Here is an 18,293-nt window from a genome sequence, read left to right as displayed (position 1 = left end):
TTGTAGGCTGCAATACTAAGGAGCATATTCTAGATACAAATTGAGTTCATCTTTATTTAATCATCACTTAAATAAGCCCTCACATAGTATTGAACACAATTTGTCATTACCCCAAATATTTTCTAACCTGACTTCCTATCTAGACTGTAAAGGTTTAATAATAAATTTTTAATTTGTAAAAAGTGGTTATTCATTCGGTGAATTTAGGTAACCAATAATCCCTTGTAATGCTGATGGGCAGCACTGAAGTACATCCCTGTACTACCCAAATCTCTAACATCCAGAAAAGAACTGCAGCCAGTTTAAAAAGACGGATCCTCTTAAGTGTCACAGTATCTGGTTTATAGTAGGTCTCTGATAAATGTTTCTTGAATGTCAGATGAAATTTTCATTGCTTTCAGAGTGTTGAACGAGGACATGCCTTTTCTGTGTGTGAGTCAGTTATATTTGTCTTTTCCACTGACATTAAGTTAAAAAACAAAGTACACAGTAGAAATGCAATTCTAAAGTGATGTTCATACAGTTCATATGAGTATGGAAAGTGGCTATCTTTGGATAGAATTAAGGTTCACTTATGAGTTTTTTTGTTCTCCAGATTTGTTACAATGAACTTCTATTATTTATGCAATAAAGGAAAAAAGTTTTAACTTAGGGTTTCCATAGCTCTAGATACTGGATTTACAAATAATTATTTTAGCAGTTGACAAGTAATCTGGTAATGGACAATTTTCTTTAAGTGAAATAACCAAAGGGCCATCAATTAGAGAAAACAGCACTGAAATTACTGCAAAGAATCTTATAGCACTGAAAATCTGAAAATTTACCTTAAGTTGGGCCAACATACTTGCTTTTCGTTTGAAAGGCATTTTTAGCATTTGTTTTCAACAAGATCACTTTAGCTGACTCTCTGGAGCATACTAACAAATAACTCACAAATAAGACTGCAGACATAATATTTTAAATCTCTTTTATATAAACCAATGAGAATATCAGATTTTAAAATGTGATATACCTGTAAAAGATTTTATGTTTGTGAGAAAGTCTCAAACAGACTGGCACATGTACCCTTCATTATATATCAACTCTGCTGGGAAAAAGCAACATTGGAAATCTTGTGTATCATGGATATGAGCTTTAACCGTTATTTACTAAGCTTACTTTAAGTCCTCAGAGAGGCCAAGCATTTATAAAATGATCACGCTTACAATGGCTATTTGCTTCACGTGTGTTCTACTTCCTAGTGTGGACTTGAAGTTTCCATGCCACTGTGATTATCCATTTTAATAACCTAAGCACTATACTTAGAATGGAAGCATTCTATGGAATAAACTGAGAAGCATGTCTATTAAAGTTTATGGCCAAAAAATAAATACATAAAGTTTATGGCCACTATGTTATACTACTATTTAACTTAATTCTTTCTAAATTTCAGATTCCACGACAAGTGAAAGCTATCCACCAATTGGGAAAGTAAATGGTACACTGTGCCTACCAGGACAGATCAGTTTAATGAAGTTTTAATCTGTCTTTAAACGCTGTTTTCAAATTGTAATCTATGTTATTCAAATTTAAAAAGTAAAACCTGCACATGTATTTAAAACATGTTTTTTTAATATGCCCACCATAACTATTACATAATACACAATCAATAAATAATCATTGAATTTATGCAGGCCAATTTACCCAACTGACCCACCAATCACAATAACTAAATGTAGAATCAATTTACTCTGCCTACACTTTTAGTTTAATACATTTAAAAAATTAACATGATTTTATTCCTAAAAAAGATGACTACATCAAGAAGACAAATATTTAAAAATTTTCAAGTCTGACAACAGCAAATGTTGAAGAGGATATGGATCAATGAGAGGGTTTATGCAATGCTGGTGGGATATAAATTACCACAATGACTTTCAAAAACAATTTGGCATTATTTAAAAAAATTAAACATTCACATACCTTAATACCCAATAATTACAACTTCCATATATATCCTAGAGCAGTGGTTCTCAAAAGTGGGGTCTCTAGACCAGCACCATTAGGATCACCTGGAAGTAGATTAGAAATTCAAACTCCTAGCCTCACCCCAGACCTAGTGAATCTAAAGCTCTGGGGAATGAGGCCCAGCAATAGTTGCTCAATTCCTCCAGGTGATTTCCAACACATGCTAAAGTTTGCAAACCACTGCCCTAGAAAGATGCCTGCACTTGTGTGCACCAGGATATACAGTAATACTCATGGCAGCACTGTCAGTTTCATTGCAAAATATAAAGAAAATAAACAACCCAACTGTCCACTGACAGGAGAATGGATAAATTGTGATAGTATTTGTATATACTTTGTATAATTATTATAAAGCAGTGAAAATGACTAAACTATCAGTATGTGGGACAAAATGGATGAAATCTTAGAAATATTATACTGAATGAAAAACTCACGTCCAAAAAGACTATGTACAATGTGATACCAATTTAGGATGTGATATATCCCAAAGCTGACAAAACATATAGTTTACTTATACATACATACGTGGCAAAACTATTTACTGAAAAAGAATTCATGAAATTGGCTGCCTTCATGGGATAAATATAGGAAAGTAGACAAGCACATTAAGTTTTGATAATATGCTATTTCTTGAGCTGTGTGGTAAGTTTACTGATATTCATTATATTATTTTCCTTTTAATTTTCATGCATATTAGTATTCTTTATCGTATCCTTTTATATGTATCAAATACATTTTAAAAACGTTTAAACTTGAAGAGCAGGTTTCTTATTGATGTTTAGATTTCAATAGACAAAGCTTTACATAGATTTCCACCTTTTCAACTCAACACAATGAATTCAACTCTGGAAACTCTGTTAATACCAACAACACATTTCTGACCTAATATCAAAGCCAGAAGAAAACAGGTCCGGGACCAAGACTGTAAACATCAGCACAGAATTAAGATCTATTTCATATCCCACTATATCTGCAGTGCCTGGCATGGTTCCTCCTCCAAGACGGAACTCAGTCTAAGTGTCGACTGAATGAATGAATAAGGTATACAAAAGGCCTACAACTGGCACAGCACATTATTGAATATTCTCAATTTAAAAAAAAAGCAACTTATGTCCAAGATGCACGGAAACTTTGAATTTACATCGGGTTGCTCAGAAGCCACTCACTACATTCAGAGACCTAAGTTCTCACTTCATATTCCTCGATGCCAACTATTACACAGAATATTAAAAGGAGAACAACGGGAATTCTGAGGCATATGGAGAGAGGATGAAAAGGTTCAAACCCGACTCTTCTGGAGCAACTTAAACTAAAATGTAAAGATCCCATTTGTTTAGAAATATGGCCTTCAAATGTTTTTCACTACGTACCCCTTAAGTAAAACGTTTTTGGGCATGTGCTCAAACATTTGTATACTTATTTACTTACTTATAAAGTATATACCACTGTCAGGAAGAATATAATTTCCCAAATGATAAGAGGACTTTTATTGACTTAAGACGATGAGTCAACCAGTAAAAATCCCGTAAATATTTATCATTAAATTTAGTGAACTCCTGCCAAATTCAAGGTTGACTTTATACATTAAAAGAAAAAGAAAAAAAAAAAATCTGAAACTGCCTTTGTGTGCTGGAAAGTATTTTGAAATGTCTTGCTAATTGGGATGACCTCATCCTATTATTGGCTAATATCTCAAAGAACGACATACACTTGGGGAGCAGTTTACTGTTAATAGCAGTTATTAAATAGGACTTCAAATAGTCTTCTTTAAAATTTGGGGCTTTTTGCCCTCTTCTCCGATCTAGAGATCCATTGTTTTTTCTTTGTTTGTTTTGTTTTTTTTAAAGATTGGCATTTTTTTTTTAAATTATTTATGGCTGTGCTGGGTCTTCGTTTCTGTGCGAGGGCTTTCTCTAGTTGCGGCGAGCGGGGGCCACTCTTCATCGCAGTGCGCGGGCCTCTCACTGTCGCGGCCTCTCTTGTTGCGGAGCACAGGCTCCAGACGCGCAGGCTCAGCAGTTGTGGCTCACGGGCCCAGCTGCTCCGCGGCATGTGGGATCTTCCCAGACCAGGGCTCGAACCCGTGTCCCCTGCATTGGCAGGCAGGTTCTCAACCACTGCGCCACCAGGGAAGCCCCAAAGATTGGCATTTTTAATTTATTAATTTATTGGGTTGCGTTGGGTCTTCATTGCTGTGTGCAGGCTTCCTCTAGTTGCAGCGAGCACGGGCTTCTCATTGCAGTGGCTTCTCTTGTTGTGGAGCATGGGCTCTAGGTGCGTGGGCTTCAGTAGTTGTGGCTCGCGGGCTCTAGAGCGCAGGCTCAGTAGTTGTGGCGCACAGGCTTAGTCGCTCCGTGGCACGTGGGATCTTCCCAGCCCAGGGCTCGAACCCGTGTCCCCTGCATTGGCAGGCGGATTCTTAACCCCTTTGTGCCACCACGGAAGTCCCTTTTTTTAAAAAAATCTGATAGTTTATATTAGAAGTGGCAGCCCTGGGGAGGATCCTCTGGGAGGATCCCACATGCCGCGGAGAAACTAGGCCCGTGAGCCACAACTGCTGAGCCTGCGCGTCTGCAGCCTGTGCTCCGCAACAAGAGAGGCCGCGATAGTGAGAGGCCCGCGCACCGCGATGAAGAGTGGCCCCCACTTGCCGCAACTAGGGAGAGAGCCCTCGCACAGAAACGAAGACCCAACACAGCCATAAATAAATTAATTTAATTAAATAAATATTTTAAAAAAAGAAGTGGCAGCCCTGCCATTTCTCATGGCTTACTTGTGCTTGCCTAGTTAGTATTGTCTTCGATCTGCATCTTGTTTGAAGGAATCTTGTCAAGCCACTTGGCATTTTGGTGAGGGTTAATTTAGTGAAAACGGTATAATACACATCTTAACCTGGCACATGTAAGCTTCACCACATCACAATATGCCAAAGGGAACCAACTAGCGAAGAAGCAACTGTCAGCTTTTCCCATGTGAACGTCCGGCCTCCTCAGAAGACCTGAGACCAGCTGACATTCTCAGTCATTAAAAGCACCTGTGTCTTTCCAGATTGGACAAACCAAGTCTTAATATAATTTTATATCTTTAAGTAAAAAATATAAATAAAAGGTATATTTCTTCTTAAACTCTACTGGATCCTCTTGCACGCCCCGTGTGGTGGACCCTCTCACTCTGGAAAGCACTGTTTTAGAGAAGGCACAGCCCCCTCTTCAAAACATTTAGTAGTCACACTTATGTTTACTCAGTGTACGGAAAAGTCAGAAGTCTATGATGTAGTCCCCTGCGGTGACTCTGTGTCTTCCTAACCCCAGGCTTCAAGGCCCGGTCTGGCAATCACTGAACAAGCCTTAAGGGAGGGAAACTTATTTGAAAAAGACAGGCATTACTCTTATGGCCAGGAAACAAAAATAGAGGCTAGGTAAACAAGGAGATGATGAAAGTGACACAGACATTCCAACCGGTGGATAGGAAACCAAAGGCTATCTCCTTGTAGTGCTTTGTTTCAGCTCCACGAAAAATCATGTCAAGATTATGCCAACCCTGACGAAATACAGTCACTTTATTTATACAGAAAACGCAGGCTGTGATTGTATTATTCCGCTCTCTTTGGTCAAATAAGAGTAATTATAGTATAATTTTTTAAATCAGCTTAAGGGAGACGAGAGGAAACACTGACAAGTTTGGCACAGAATATGTTTTCCAGTTAAGCAGCAAGGATTATGGCATGACTTATTTTGAATATTGAATCATACTGGTATTCTCCAGTTTGGGTTTTTATAATCTTTATAACAAACACATTTAGCTATTTGAGATGAGTTTTTTTCCAATTCTCTGAGATTCTCTAGCAAAATATTTTTAAAGCAAATAAAATCAAATCCAAAAACCTAACCTAGTCAAAAGTAAGCAGCTTTCAGAAAAAAGCCACCTTATTGAAAATATGGCAAGACTAAGCCAGCCAACTTTTGACAAGAACAAAATTCAGTACTTTCAGAAGAAATAGTTAAATATTTATGGCTGGGTCTAAACATCTTGTTTTCCATGGAATAACACAGCAGAGATGTTAAATAAAAGGGTCAATCAGAGATCTGTTTTTGAGAACGTACTGCAATTGTAACTTTGGATCTACTAAATCTTTCTTCCTGTAACAATATATGTTTTAGATTATCAGTAGTAATCAACAGACAAAACAGGTACAGAAAAAGTTAATAAGGGTCAGAAATAATGTGAATCTTGGGAAGCCTATTTTGAGGCAGCATTTGTGAAAATTCAAGAACTTGAATTTATGCCAGTTCTGTTTTTATATGAGTATTAAATCTCCAAAGCCAGAAGAATGCAACATTATAGTCAACACACTACAGTGCGGTTCAAATTTTTACAGCACGTTTACTCAAAACTGCATAGTTGGGAAGCCATTTTTTTAAACCGTGGCACAATTACTCTATTTAAAAATGTACTGTGTTTCCGAAAGATGCAGGAAGCAAACCATTCTGGCAAATGAAACAGGGAGCCCAATCTATCTTCATCTCAGACTCACAAGGCTTAATTATTTCTAAATGTCATTTAGCCACACCATAAACGTCTGCCTTGAACAGTCGAATTTTCCAAAGAAGCCGAACTTTCCTGGGTGGGGCAAGAGGCTGAGAAGGAACAGGATTCATGTTGGCTTACTCCAGCGTTGGAAAAATATTTAGCACCACACACTCAACAAAGGCCTAACACAGCAAAGAGCAATGTCCAATCAATCCACTTTGCTCTATTGCCCTAGTCCTCTAAGGAACTAAAATACGGCGAAAGACTACAGAGAGTACAAAAGTTTGGCGGCGGCGGGGCTTGGGGCTTCTAAAGGGGGGGAGGGAGGGGGACCATCAAGAAAATGTCACCAATTTTCCATCCGTCTTATTGGCCCTAGGATGGGAGAGTGTTTTACTTATCCAGGGAGAGAAAGAGTTGAAATTCTTTTCACCTGATCAACCTTACACGCCTTAGCCGTTACGGCTACTTTCTGGAGCAGACCATTACTCAGCACGAAGGTGGGAACCAGCGCCTTCTGTAGCCAGGGGTGGGGGGCAGCGGGGTCTTGGGGGAAGTGGGAAGAGGAATAGAAGCATCAGGTGACAGCGGCCCTCCCCACGCCCTCCGAGTCCTCTGTTCTCCAGGACCCACACCTGGACTTAGGAACGACTGAGCACAAGCTGACCTGCGCGCTGGTCCCCAGAGCAGCTGGGGAGTCCAAGGGCAGGCTCGGGCTAGGGATCCCGGGGGTGGGGAGGAGGCCGCGGGGACCCGACGTTCGCCTCCTCCTGGACGCCCCCCACCCCGGCGCACGCCCACCTCCCCGCTCCCAGCCCCTCTCCCCAACTTCAGCCCTCTGCCCTGTGCGCCCGCTCCGCACTCCGCTGCCCTCGCCCCCCAGCAGCCGGGCCCGCCTCGCCTCCTCCCGACCCCCTTACCTTTCCATTCTTGGGGCTGCCGTTAAGGAACAGGGTCACCCGCCTCATCGCGCTGCCCCCACTGGGTCCTGAGTGAGTCGCCACCCTCCCACCTGGCTCTCCTCCCACCTTTTTCTTTTCCCGCCCTTCCCCTCCCTCCACCCACTCGGACTCTCCTCCCTTCGCCACCTTCCTTCCCTTACTGACACACACACACACGCACACGCACACGCACACGCACACACACAGGCACGCACTCTCCGTCCCACACCCCAAGGTTGGCGGGTCCTCCTTCCCACCCCGCCCCTGGGCTCCTCAATCAGCCTGGGGCCCTTCCCCCACCTCTCCCAGACTGACTCTAAGCTCCGCCAATCATCAGGCAGCGCCGGCCAAAATTTAGCCAATCATCGCCCTGCACTGGGTGGGCTCTAACTAACCCAGCCCAGGTGGAAGGAGGGAAGAGAGGCTGCAGTCTAGCCGACGGGGAAGGGTTATCAGCCAATCAGAGCTGAACCTGGAGCCGAACGGCGGCTCAAAGCGTTACTGAGCAGGCGCATAGCCAACACCAGGTAGAGCTCATCTGCATACGGAGGCGGGGCTTGAGGGCAGAGGCAGAGCGCTGGAAGTGATCCACAACCAGTCAGAGCCTCCCAACTTTAACCCCTCCCACTCGCTCAACCCACCGAGGAAACGGCTGCGGTCGGGACTGGCTGATTGGGTAAGAGCCAGCCCGTCGTTCTGTCAGGATTGGTTCAATGATTCTTTTCGAAGTTCGCAGCATCCAATCGAAAGGCCTGGGACGGAGCCAAACGGCTAACCAAAGGTTCCTCCGCGAGGCTCTCACGGAAAATAGTTCCCGCGGACACAGGTCAGCAGTGGATCTCTCTGGACAGTGTGTTAACGGCGGCTAGCGGTGGTGTTTCTCCGAGCCCACGAAGCCACTCCTGTTCCTGGGAAGGCGAGGTAGAGGTCTGGGAGAGTTCGGTGCGCGCGCGCACACGTGCGAGTGGCGTGGGCGTAGAGATTCGCAGAGTAACGCCGGGACGCCGAGGAGGCGGGGCCGGCGATTTGAATCGGGCGGCGGGCCGCGGCCGGGCGGAGGGGAGGGTGTAGGTAACGCCGGCTGTGGGGTCTGGGTGTCCGGGGCCGGGGACCAGGTAGGCCCCCGCGGCTGGCTTGGCGGCCGACAGTTACTTTCTCGAGCGAGCCCATCAGGACCAGAGAGCCGAGGTCTAGAAGGCACGACAGCCACGACACTCATCGGCGGAGTGTTCAAAATAAACCCGAGAGCGAGGTAAGGCAAGCGGCCTGGTTGGGATTTCCGAGACTGTAGTGCCGCAAAGCTGTTTCTTCGACGTGTTTCTCAGAAGTCTGTTCTACTGGATCACCCGCGTGCTTTTTAAAATGCAGATTTCTGGGGCCCAGCCAGACCTCCTGAATTAGAATTTTTGGGAATCCGCAAAGCTGCTTCTCCAACAGGGTGCCTAGATGATTCTCATGTTCGCAAAGGTAGAAAAGCCTTGGCTTTATAGTATGGGATCTGCTTTGTTTCATTCCGAACAGCAGTTTCCTCCATTTCTCTTTAATTTGAGTTCCAAAAGTAGTCTCTTGTCAGTCTTGAAAGAGGATCTCGATCAAATCACATTAATTTTGGAGGTGGGGTTATTTTTCTTTTTTTTTCTTCTCTCTGTTTTTTAGATGGATGATAGTTCAAAAGACAGCAAGCCACTTGAAACCAAGGCGTCTGCTATTAATAACGCTGGTATGTAGTGGCCTGTTGTTTCTTTGTGAAATTTAAGGTTTAGGTGTTTATCTTGATAATGATGTTTAGACCCTACATATTGTCTGTTTCAGAAAATACCTCTTTCATTTTGGGAAATGGGAAGCTTGTAACTCCTCCCAAGCCTGCAGCTGAAGTGACTCCTAATCGTTGCATGTCAGATGCTTTTCAGTCACCTTTGAACTTTTCCACAGTAACCGTGGAGCAATTGGGAATTACACCTGAAAGTTTTGTAAAGAACTCTTCAGGTAAGAGATGTTGTTCTTCTATTGCAGTGCCTTTAAAAGTTGAAAAATTAAACTCTATTTTGTTCACTTACCCTGTCTATCTTATTACTTTATCTAAATTGATTGACTCTCAGACTTGCTGGATCAGGGAGATCAGGGTCCCAGGGCACCCAGCATGATAGTGTTCCTAAGTCACAGCTACGCTCCAGGCCCAAACTAGAAAAGGACATGTTGTGCGAGTCGCTTTTTGACCCGACACATGGGATACAGGAGTGTGTATGCGAAAATGTAATACATTTTATGGTCATGTATGGTAAAAATGAGAGAAAGTTGAAGGGCAGTTAAAATATGACATTGACAGACTGGGGCATGCCTCTTTCAAAATCGCAAACAAAATTGACTCAGGCTTATCTCCTTTATGGAGTAGAAATGAAATTCACCTGTGAAGTCTGATTTAGCTGAAGAAACAAATAATGGGAATGGAATTAGAGAACAGAATTTAGAAATGGAGGGTAATGGGGTACTTGAAAGTCAGAGGGCACTAGACTAGTAATACCTGATGGAGACAAGACTGAAGTGGATGCCAACCTGTGTTCCCTTCTCAAGAACATCATTCTTAGACCTTTAAAAAGCTAGACTGGCTGGAATTCAGGGTAGTGTGCTGAAGGTAGACAGGTATCTAAGAGAAACAAATTATTTTGAACAATTGAGGACATGAGAGCGTATGCCTGGGGGGAGATCGTCCTTGGGGATCAGAAAAAGAGAAGTTTTTAGTCCAAAGCAATCCATTACCAACTCTGTGCAGGAAATAAGAAACAAAAATGAGACCTGTTAATTCAAATATATTCATGCGTTTGTTCCACAACTTTTTTTAATAAATTTATTTATTTTATTTATTTTATTTTTGACTGTGTTCGGTCTTCGTTGCTGCACGCGGGCTTTATCTAGTTGTGGCGAGTGGGGGCTACTCTTCGTTGCGGTGTGCGGGCTTCTCATTGTGGTGGCTTCTCCTGTTGTGAAGCACGGGCTCTAGGCGCGCGGGCTTCAGTAGTTGAGGCTCGCGGGCTCAGTAGTTGTGGCTCACAGTCTCAGTAGTTGTGACACACGGGCTTATTTGCTCCACGGCATGTGGGATCTTCCCGGACCAGGGCTCGAACCCATGTCCCCTGCATTGGCAGGCGGATTCTAAACCACTGCACCACCAGGGAAGCCCTGTTCCACAACTTTTTGATAAACGCCTCCTATGTGCCAAGCACTGCTCCAGGAGCACGGAATAAATCAATAGACAAAACAAAGGTACCTACCCATCTGATGATATGTGCACAGTTTTGCCTGTACTTTTCCACTTAGATCTCTGTACCGTGCATTCATCATATTCTCTCTCAGGCTGGTGGATCATGGGTATTCAGGGCATGATTACTGATTGCCTTGTTTTGTTCCAACTTACAAGAGAGTTTTCATTATAGGAAAGTCATCATCCTACCTTAAAAAATCCAGACGACGCTCTACAGTTGGTGTTCGGGGCTCTCCTGAAACAAACCATCTAATTCGTTTCATTGCCCAGCAGCGGAATTTAAAGAATGCTTCTTTGACCAAGAATTCCCCTTGTCAGGTATGGTTTTCTTTTTTAAGTTCCGTCATGAATTCTTCTAGGGGATGTTTTGCTCTGTTAGAAAGCTTTTGTCCAGTGTTGGTACTGTCCAGTGCACCTCATCTGTTTTGGATCTGGAGAGAGAATATTTTCTCTGTGTCTTACAGAGATTGTGCACTTAGTGTAAATGTTGATGTTGAACATGGATCTATTAAAGGTTATGAGATCCTGGATAGAAATGGTGTTCTGGAGGTGCTTTCTGTTTTATTTTGCACATTTTTGTCTAGTTCATGTCTGTTTTTCTCTAATGAGGTGAGGCAGTGTTTTCCGACCTTTTTCTTTTAATATTTTGTCTGTAAGTGTCTAATACTTTTGTGACTACTGTGTGTTGGCATGTAGGGGCAAGAGTTCCCCACACCCCAACCAAAATGTATTTGGGATAACCTTGTAGAAAGGAGCGAAGTGTTTGTTGCTGGGGAAGTATTTAGATATTTTTGCAGATTTTTATCAGAATAATACATGCTTCTAAAAAAGTCAAATAGTACAAGACTCGCTATGAAAGGCAGTCCCAGGCTTGCCCTTCTTTGGCTCTTTTGGCTCTTTTGGTATGGGCCTTCCTGTTTTAAAAGGTACTTTTATTTGCACTTCTTTATTTTTCATTTTAGACCCTGTGTATACATGAGGATGTTTAATGCAGTGCAGGGCTTCTCAGAAATTATCTGCAGATTCCTGGGAATCCCTGAGTCCCATCCAAGAGGTCCATGAGGTCAAACTATTTGTTGAAACAGCACTAAGGCGTTATTTGCCCTTTTTCACTGTGTTGCTGTTTGCACTCATGGTGTAAGAGCAGTGGTGGTTAAAACTGATGGCCTCAAGCAGTCATTTTACCTTCAACCCTGTTCATCATTTACAGAAAACAATAATAAGGCCAGTTTCACTTAACATCCTTGATGAAGCAATAAAAATTATACATTTTATTAATTTTCAACCCTGGAATATTATGTGTGATGAAATGGGAAGTAGACACCAGGCACTTCCGAAGTATATACCGAAGTGTGGTGGATGTTTCCAGAAAAGTCATGGATATGATTGTTTGAGCTGTGAGTTGAACTAGCCACTTTTTTCATGGAACATCGTGTTTATTTGAAAGAATGACTGACAGACATGGTTAGTCAGACTTGGGAATGTGGCTGGCATTTTCTTAGAAATGAACAGTGAACCTGCCACTTCAAGGAAAGCCAGATATTTCATACCAATGAAAAAAATTCGAGTTTTTGAGAGCAAACTAGAATTTTGGAAAACTTGTATTCACCACTGTGATCTTACTTGACAGCTTCCCAACGGCTGCACTTTTCTGATGGATCAGTGGGGATATTAATGTGACGTTTGGCTATTGCACAGTAAAATATGTCAACATTTGGAAGATACACATAACTGAGTGAACCAGTATTTTCTACGTGACCAGTACATGCAAATTATACCCTCAAGTTGCAGGATAGGCCCATGGATTTTAACATAACAGAATATGAAAAGTTCATTGATAAGATTTCATATTTGACATTGCAACTAACATTTAAGAAATCTTCATTGAATTTTGTGTTGCATTAAAGGATATCCACAATTCTGGAAAAGCTGTTGGAATATTCTTGATAGATATAACGAACGTGAACTAAGAGTCTTTGGTGTGCTGAATAATTTTTTAGGGTGTAAAAACTTATTGAGAACTGTGTTAGAGTATATGGGAACATGGCCTGTGGAGTTGTATTGTTGGTGTTTGATTCTAGGCTTTATTATTAGTTAATTGTGACTTTTGGCAAATTACTTGAATTTTCTGGTCCAGGTTCCTCATGTATAAAACAGGGGTGATAATAGTAGCAAGGGTTTTATGAGGTTGAATAAATTAATAGATATGAAATACTTACAACTGTGCCTGGAACATGGTATGTTTTATGCTATCATTGTTGTTATTTCTGTGAAAAATGAGGATTTTGCTCTCACATCTCCTAGCCATAGCTGTCCTGACACTTTCCCCTTCCTGCCTTCCTACCAGTACAACCAGTTACAATTTGTGTTTAAATTAGGGTTTACTATGTATTATCTAATCCTATAGATATTTTTCATGAATTGCCATATGGTGTGTTAGGGCCATATTTCCTTTCTTGCATAACTTTTGTTTTTCCTGTGATTAATAAGTACCTTTTTTTTTTTTTTGGTTTAGTCTTTTAATTTACCATGATGGACTATCTTTCACTGTGGATTGTTGAGGACATTATAGTTTTGTTGAAGTTTTCTTCCTTATTTCATGGGGTCTCATTTTGCTACCTAATTATTTTAGGTTCTGGCTCATGCTCAAATCTTTCTTCAGATGCCTAGTGATCCTTGACTCTGTTCACATTTGAAGGTGCGACACTTTAAAAACTGACTGGGAGCTAACTGTGTGTGTTCTGGCTCTGCTGGCTGGTGGATTTCCATGTAGGACAACAGGGCCACTTTTTCAGTGAAGGAACTCCCAAATATTAGAATCCTGTGGGTATTTTCTCTTTGGCAGATCTGTTTTCTTTGAGGGAATTCCTGGGGGTGTAAACCTGAGCCCTAGAACCGTAGAAGGCAAATGTGGAAAGTGGCTGGAAGTCATTGAGAAGACTTGGACAAACTGTTTTCAGTACAGGCCTCCTATCCTTAGCCGTTTAGATCTCATAGAGTCCTAAATCTCTGTGTTCCCTCCAAAACATAAAGGTTCTTTCCTATTTGTGGAGAGATCTGTGGGTTCACGTGCTACTGATACAGCGTCAACATTGCCCTGGACCCTTGTTTCAGACATATTGAATATCTGATGCTTTAGATAACCTGAGCCTTTCTGGGGGTCTCTAGCAAGTCTGCTTGTTTCCTGTTATCAAACCACCCTAAGGAGCCCCTGTCGGTTTCAGCTTTCTCTGGACTAAGTCAGTTTTTGTTTGGTGACATTCCATATCTGCTGTTGATTTTTCTCTTTTTTTTTTTTTCTTAAGGATATACATACACATATGTACATAAACACATCCCCACACATATCATATGACTGTACTTATTAAAAGAATTGCTGGAATATATAGTTGTAGTATCTAGCATTGAGATATTCAAGAATGAAAACAAGAGTAGTGGAGGAAAGATGAGGGGTATATATTGCAAAATGATCACCACGCATAGTTACAAATTCTTTTTTCCCTGTGATGAGAACTTTTAAGATTTACTCTTTTAGCAACTTTCAAATATGCAATACAGTGTTATTAATTATAGTCACCATGCTGTACATTATATTCATGACTTATTTATTTTATAACTGAAAGTTTATACCTCTTGACCCCCTTCACCTATTTTTTACACACTCCCAACAACCAGCCACCAATCTGTTCTCTGTATCTGTGAGCTTGGTTTGATTTTTTTGTTTTCTTTTGTGTGTTTGTCTTAGATTCCACAGATAAGTGAGATCGTATGTATTTGTCTTTCTCTGATTGACTGACAGTGTAAGGCCCTTGAAGTCCATATGTGTTGTTGCAAATGGCAAGGTTTCATTCTTATGGCCGAATAATATTCCATTGTGTGTATACCACAATTTCTTTATCCATTCATTCATCAAGCGACAATTAGGTTGTTTCCATATCTTGGCTGTTGTAAATAATACTGTGTTGAATGTGGGCTTACATATATCTTTTTGAGTTACTGTTTTCCTTTGATTAAGTACCCAGAAGTAGAGTTTCTGGATCATATAGTACTTCTTAATTTTTTGAGGAACCTCCATACCATTCTCCATAGTGACTGCACCAATTTGCATTCTGACCAACAGTGCACAAGGGTTCCCTTTTCTCCACATCTTCACCAACACTTGTTATCTCTTGTGTTTTCAATAATAGCCATTCTGACAGGTATGAGGTGATATGTCATTGTGGTTTTGATTTTCATTTTCCAGATGATTAGTAATGCTGAGCACCTTTTCATGTACCTGTTGACCATCTGTATGTCTTTGGAAAAATGCCTATTCAGATCCTCTGCCCATTTTTTAATCAGATTGGTTTTCTGCTGTTGAGTTGAAATGAGTTCTTTTTATATTTTGGACATTAACCCCTTATCAGACATATGATTTGCAAATTTGCTCCCGTTTGGTAGGTTGCATTTTCATTTTGTTGATGATTCTCTGCTGTGCACAAGCTTTTTAGTTTGATATAGTCCCACTTGTTCGTTCTTGCTTTTGGTGCCTTTGCTTTTGGTGTCAAATCCAAAAAATCATTACCAAGACTTATGTCAAGTTGCTTACCACCTGTTTTCATCTAGGAGGTTTACGGTTTCAGGTCTTATGTTCAAATCTTTAATCCATTTTGTGTATGGTGTAAGATAGTGGTCCAGTTTCATTCTTTTTTGTATCTGTTCAGTTTTCCCAACACCGTTTATAGAAGAGACTGTCCTTTTCTCATTGTATAGGCATACCCCCTTTTATTGTGCTTTACTTTATTGTGCTTTGCATTTTTTAAAATAAATTTATTTATTTATTTTTGGCCGCGTTGGGTCTTCGTTTCTGTGTGCGGGCTTTCTCCAGTTGCGGCAGGCGGGGGCCATTCTTCGCTGGTGCGCGGGCCCCTCACTGTCGTGGCCTCTCTTGTCGTGGAGCACGGGCTCTAGACGCGCAGGCTCAGTAGTTGTGGTGCACGGGCTTAGTTGCTCCGCGGCATGTGGGATCTTCCTGGACCAGGGCTCGAACCCGTGTCCCCTGCATTGGCAGGCAGACTCTCAACCACTGCGCCACCAGGGAAGCCCCCTTTTTTTTTTTCTTTTCTTTTTTTTTTTTTTTAACAAATTGAAGGTTTGTGGCTACCCTGTGTCGAGCAAGTCTACTGGCACCATTTTTCCAACAGTATTTGCTCACTTTGTATCTCTGTGTCACATTTTGGTAATTCTTGCAATATTTCAAACTTTTTCATTATTATCTTTTATTATTATTATATTATATCATATCATTACTATTAGGGTGATCAGTGATATTTGATATTACTATTGTAATTGTTTTAGGACGCCACGAACTGCACCCATATAAGATGGCGAACTTAATCGATAAATGCTGTGTGTTTGTGTGTGTGTGTGTGTGTGTGTGTGTGTGTTCAAACTGCTCCACCAACCTGCCGTTCCCCCATCTCTCTCTCTCTCTCTCCTTAGGCCTTCCTATTCCCTGAGAATAACACTATTGAAATTAGGCCTTTAACTGTTCAAGTGAAAGGAAGAGTTGCACATCTCTCACTTTAAATCAAAAGCAAGAAATTATTAAGCTTAGTGAGGAAGGCATGTCAAAAGCTGAGATAGGCTGAAAGCTAGGCCTCTTGGCCAAACAGTTAGCCAAGTTGTGAATGCAAAGGAAAAGTTCTCGGATGAAATTAAAATTTCTACACTAGTAAACACACAAATGATGAGAGAGCAAAACGGTCTTATTGCAGATATGGAGAAAGTTTTAGTGGTCTGGATAGAAGATCAAACCAGCCACAACATTCACTTAAGCCAGGGCCTAATCAAGAGTATGGCCCTAATTCTCTTCAGTTCTATGAAACCTGAGAGAGGTGAGGAAGCTGCAGAAGAAAAGTTTGAAGCTAGCAGATGTTGGCTCATGAGGTTTAAGGGAAGAAGCTGTCTCCATAACATAAAAGCAAGGTGAAGCAGCAAGTTATCCAGGAGATAGATCTAGCTAAGATAATTAATGAAAGTGGCTGCACTAAACAACAGATTTGCAATATAGATGAAACAGCTTTACATTGGAAGAAGATGCCATCTAGGGCTTCCATAACTAAAGAGTAGAAGTCAATGCCTGGCTTCAAAGCTTCAAGGACGGGCTGACTCTCTTGTTAAGGGCTAATGCTGCTGGTGACTTGAAGTTGAATTCAAAGTTTATTTACCATTCTGAAAATCCTAGGGCCCTTAAGAGTTGTGCTAAATCTATTCTGCCTGTGCTCTAAAAATGGAACAACAAAGCCTGTATGATAGCATATCTGATTACAGCATGGTTTACTGAATATTTTAAGCCCTCTATTGAGACCTACTGCTCAGTAAAAAGATTCCTTTCAAAATATTACTGCTCATTGACAGTGCACTTGGTCACCCAAGAGCTTTGATGGAGATGTACAATGTGATTCATGTTGTTTTCTTGCGTGGTAACACAGCATCTATTCTGCAGCCCATGGATCAAGGAATAATTTTGATTTTCAAGTCTTATTATTTAAGATATACATTTTGCAAGCCTATAGCTGCCATATATGGTGGTTCCTCTGGATCTGGGCAGAGTAAATTGAAGACATTCTAGAAAGGATTCATCGTTCTAGATGCCATTAAGGACATTCATGATTCATGGAAAGGGATCAGAGATCAAAATATCAACATTAATAAGAGTTTGGAAGAAGTTGATTCCAACCCTCATGGATGACTTTGTGGGGCCCAAGACTTTGAGGGGTTCAAGGAAGTAACTGCAGATGTGGTAGAAATAGAGAATTAGAAGTGGAGCCTGAAGATGTGACTGAATTGCTGCCATCTTACGATAAAACTTTGATGGATGAGGAGCTGCTTCTTATGGATGAGCAAAGAAAGTGGTTTCTTTTTTTTTTTTTAAAGGAATTCCTTTATTTTTATTATTTATTTTATTTATTTTTGGCTGTGTTGGGTCTTCGTTTCTGTGCAAGGGCTTTCTCCAGTTGCGGCAAGCGGGGGCCACTCTTCATCGCGGTGCGCGGGCCTCTCACTATCGCGGCCTCTCTTGTTGCGGAGCACAAGCTCCAGACGCGCAGGCTCAGTAGCTGTGGCTCACGGGCCTAGTTGTTCCGCGGCATGTGGGATCTTCCCAGACCAGGGCTCGAACCCGTGTCCCCAGCATTGGCAGGCAGACTCTCAACCACTGCGCCACCGGGGAAGCCCAGAAAGTGGTTTCTTGAGATGAAATCTATTCCTGGTAAAGATGCTTTGAAGACTGTTGAAATGTTGACAAGGGATTTAGAATATTGCATAAACATAGTTGATAAATCAGCTGCAGGGTTTGAGAGGATTGGCTCTAATTCTGAAAGAAGTTCTCCTGCAGGTAAAATGGTGTCCAACAGCATTGCATGCTACAGAGAAATCGTTTGTGAAAGAAAGTCAATCTACGTGGCAAACTTCATTGTTGTCTTATTTTAGGAAATTGCCACAGACACCCTAACTTTGAGCAGCCACCAGCCTGGTCAGTCTTTGAGGCAAGACCCTCCACCGGCAAAAAGATT

The 18,293-nt window shown here is 41.5% G+C and overlaps 2 protein-coding genes across 12 annotated transcripts in view; one reads left to right on the top strand and one right to left on the bottom strand.

Annotated features, from left to right (window-relative positions):
• The window catches only part of KCTD9 (potassium channel tetramerization domain containing 9), a 78,870-nt gene extending 71,154 nt beyond the window's left edge, over positions 1-7,716 (bottom strand). Inside the window, exon 1 of one of the 3 annotated variants that reach the window (XR_009008568.1) lies at positions 7,458-7,716. Coding sequence is in view for 2 of the 3 variants with exons in the window: in XM_057547905.1 (XP_057403888.1) it covers positions 7,458-7,505 (48 nt within the window). In the remaining variant the exon portion in view is untranslated. The remainder of the gene's footprint in view (positions 1-7,457) is intronic. The other 2 variants (XM_057547905.1, XM_057547904.1) reach the window with 2 other exon arrangements.
• Positions 7,717-8,247: 531 nt separating this feature from the next.
• The window catches only part of CDCA2 (cell division cycle associated 2), a 52,732-nt gene continuing 42,686 nt past the window's right edge, over positions 8,248-18,293 (top strand). For 8 of the 9 annotated variants that reach the window (XM_057547900.1, XM_057547899.1, XM_057547898.1 and 5 more), the window contains exons 1-4: positions 8,524-8,730; positions 9,135-9,198; positions 9,291-9,464; positions 10,910-11,055. In XM_057547900.1, the coding sequence (XP_057403883.1) occupies positions 9,135-9,198; positions 9,291-9,464; positions 10,910-11,055 (384 nt within the window). In that variant the 5' untranslated portion in view covers positions 8,524-8,730. Of the gene's footprint in view, positions 8,400-8,523; positions 8,731-9,134; positions 9,199-9,290; positions 9,465-10,909; positions 11,056-18,293 lie in introns of those variants that run through there. The other variant, XM_057547894.1, reaches the window with a different exon arrangement.

The sequence above is a fragment of the Balaenoptera acutorostrata genome, chromosome 6 (assembly GCF_949987535.1).
Source record: "Balaenoptera acutorostrata chromosome 6, mBalAcu1.1, whole genome shotgun sequence".
NCBI lineage: Eukaryota > Metazoa > Chordata > Mammalia > Artiodactyla > Balaenopteridae > Balaenoptera > Balaenoptera acutorostrata.
The sequence above is the reverse complement of the archived record's forward strand: the minus strand, read 5'-3'. Positions and strand labels throughout refer to the sequence as shown.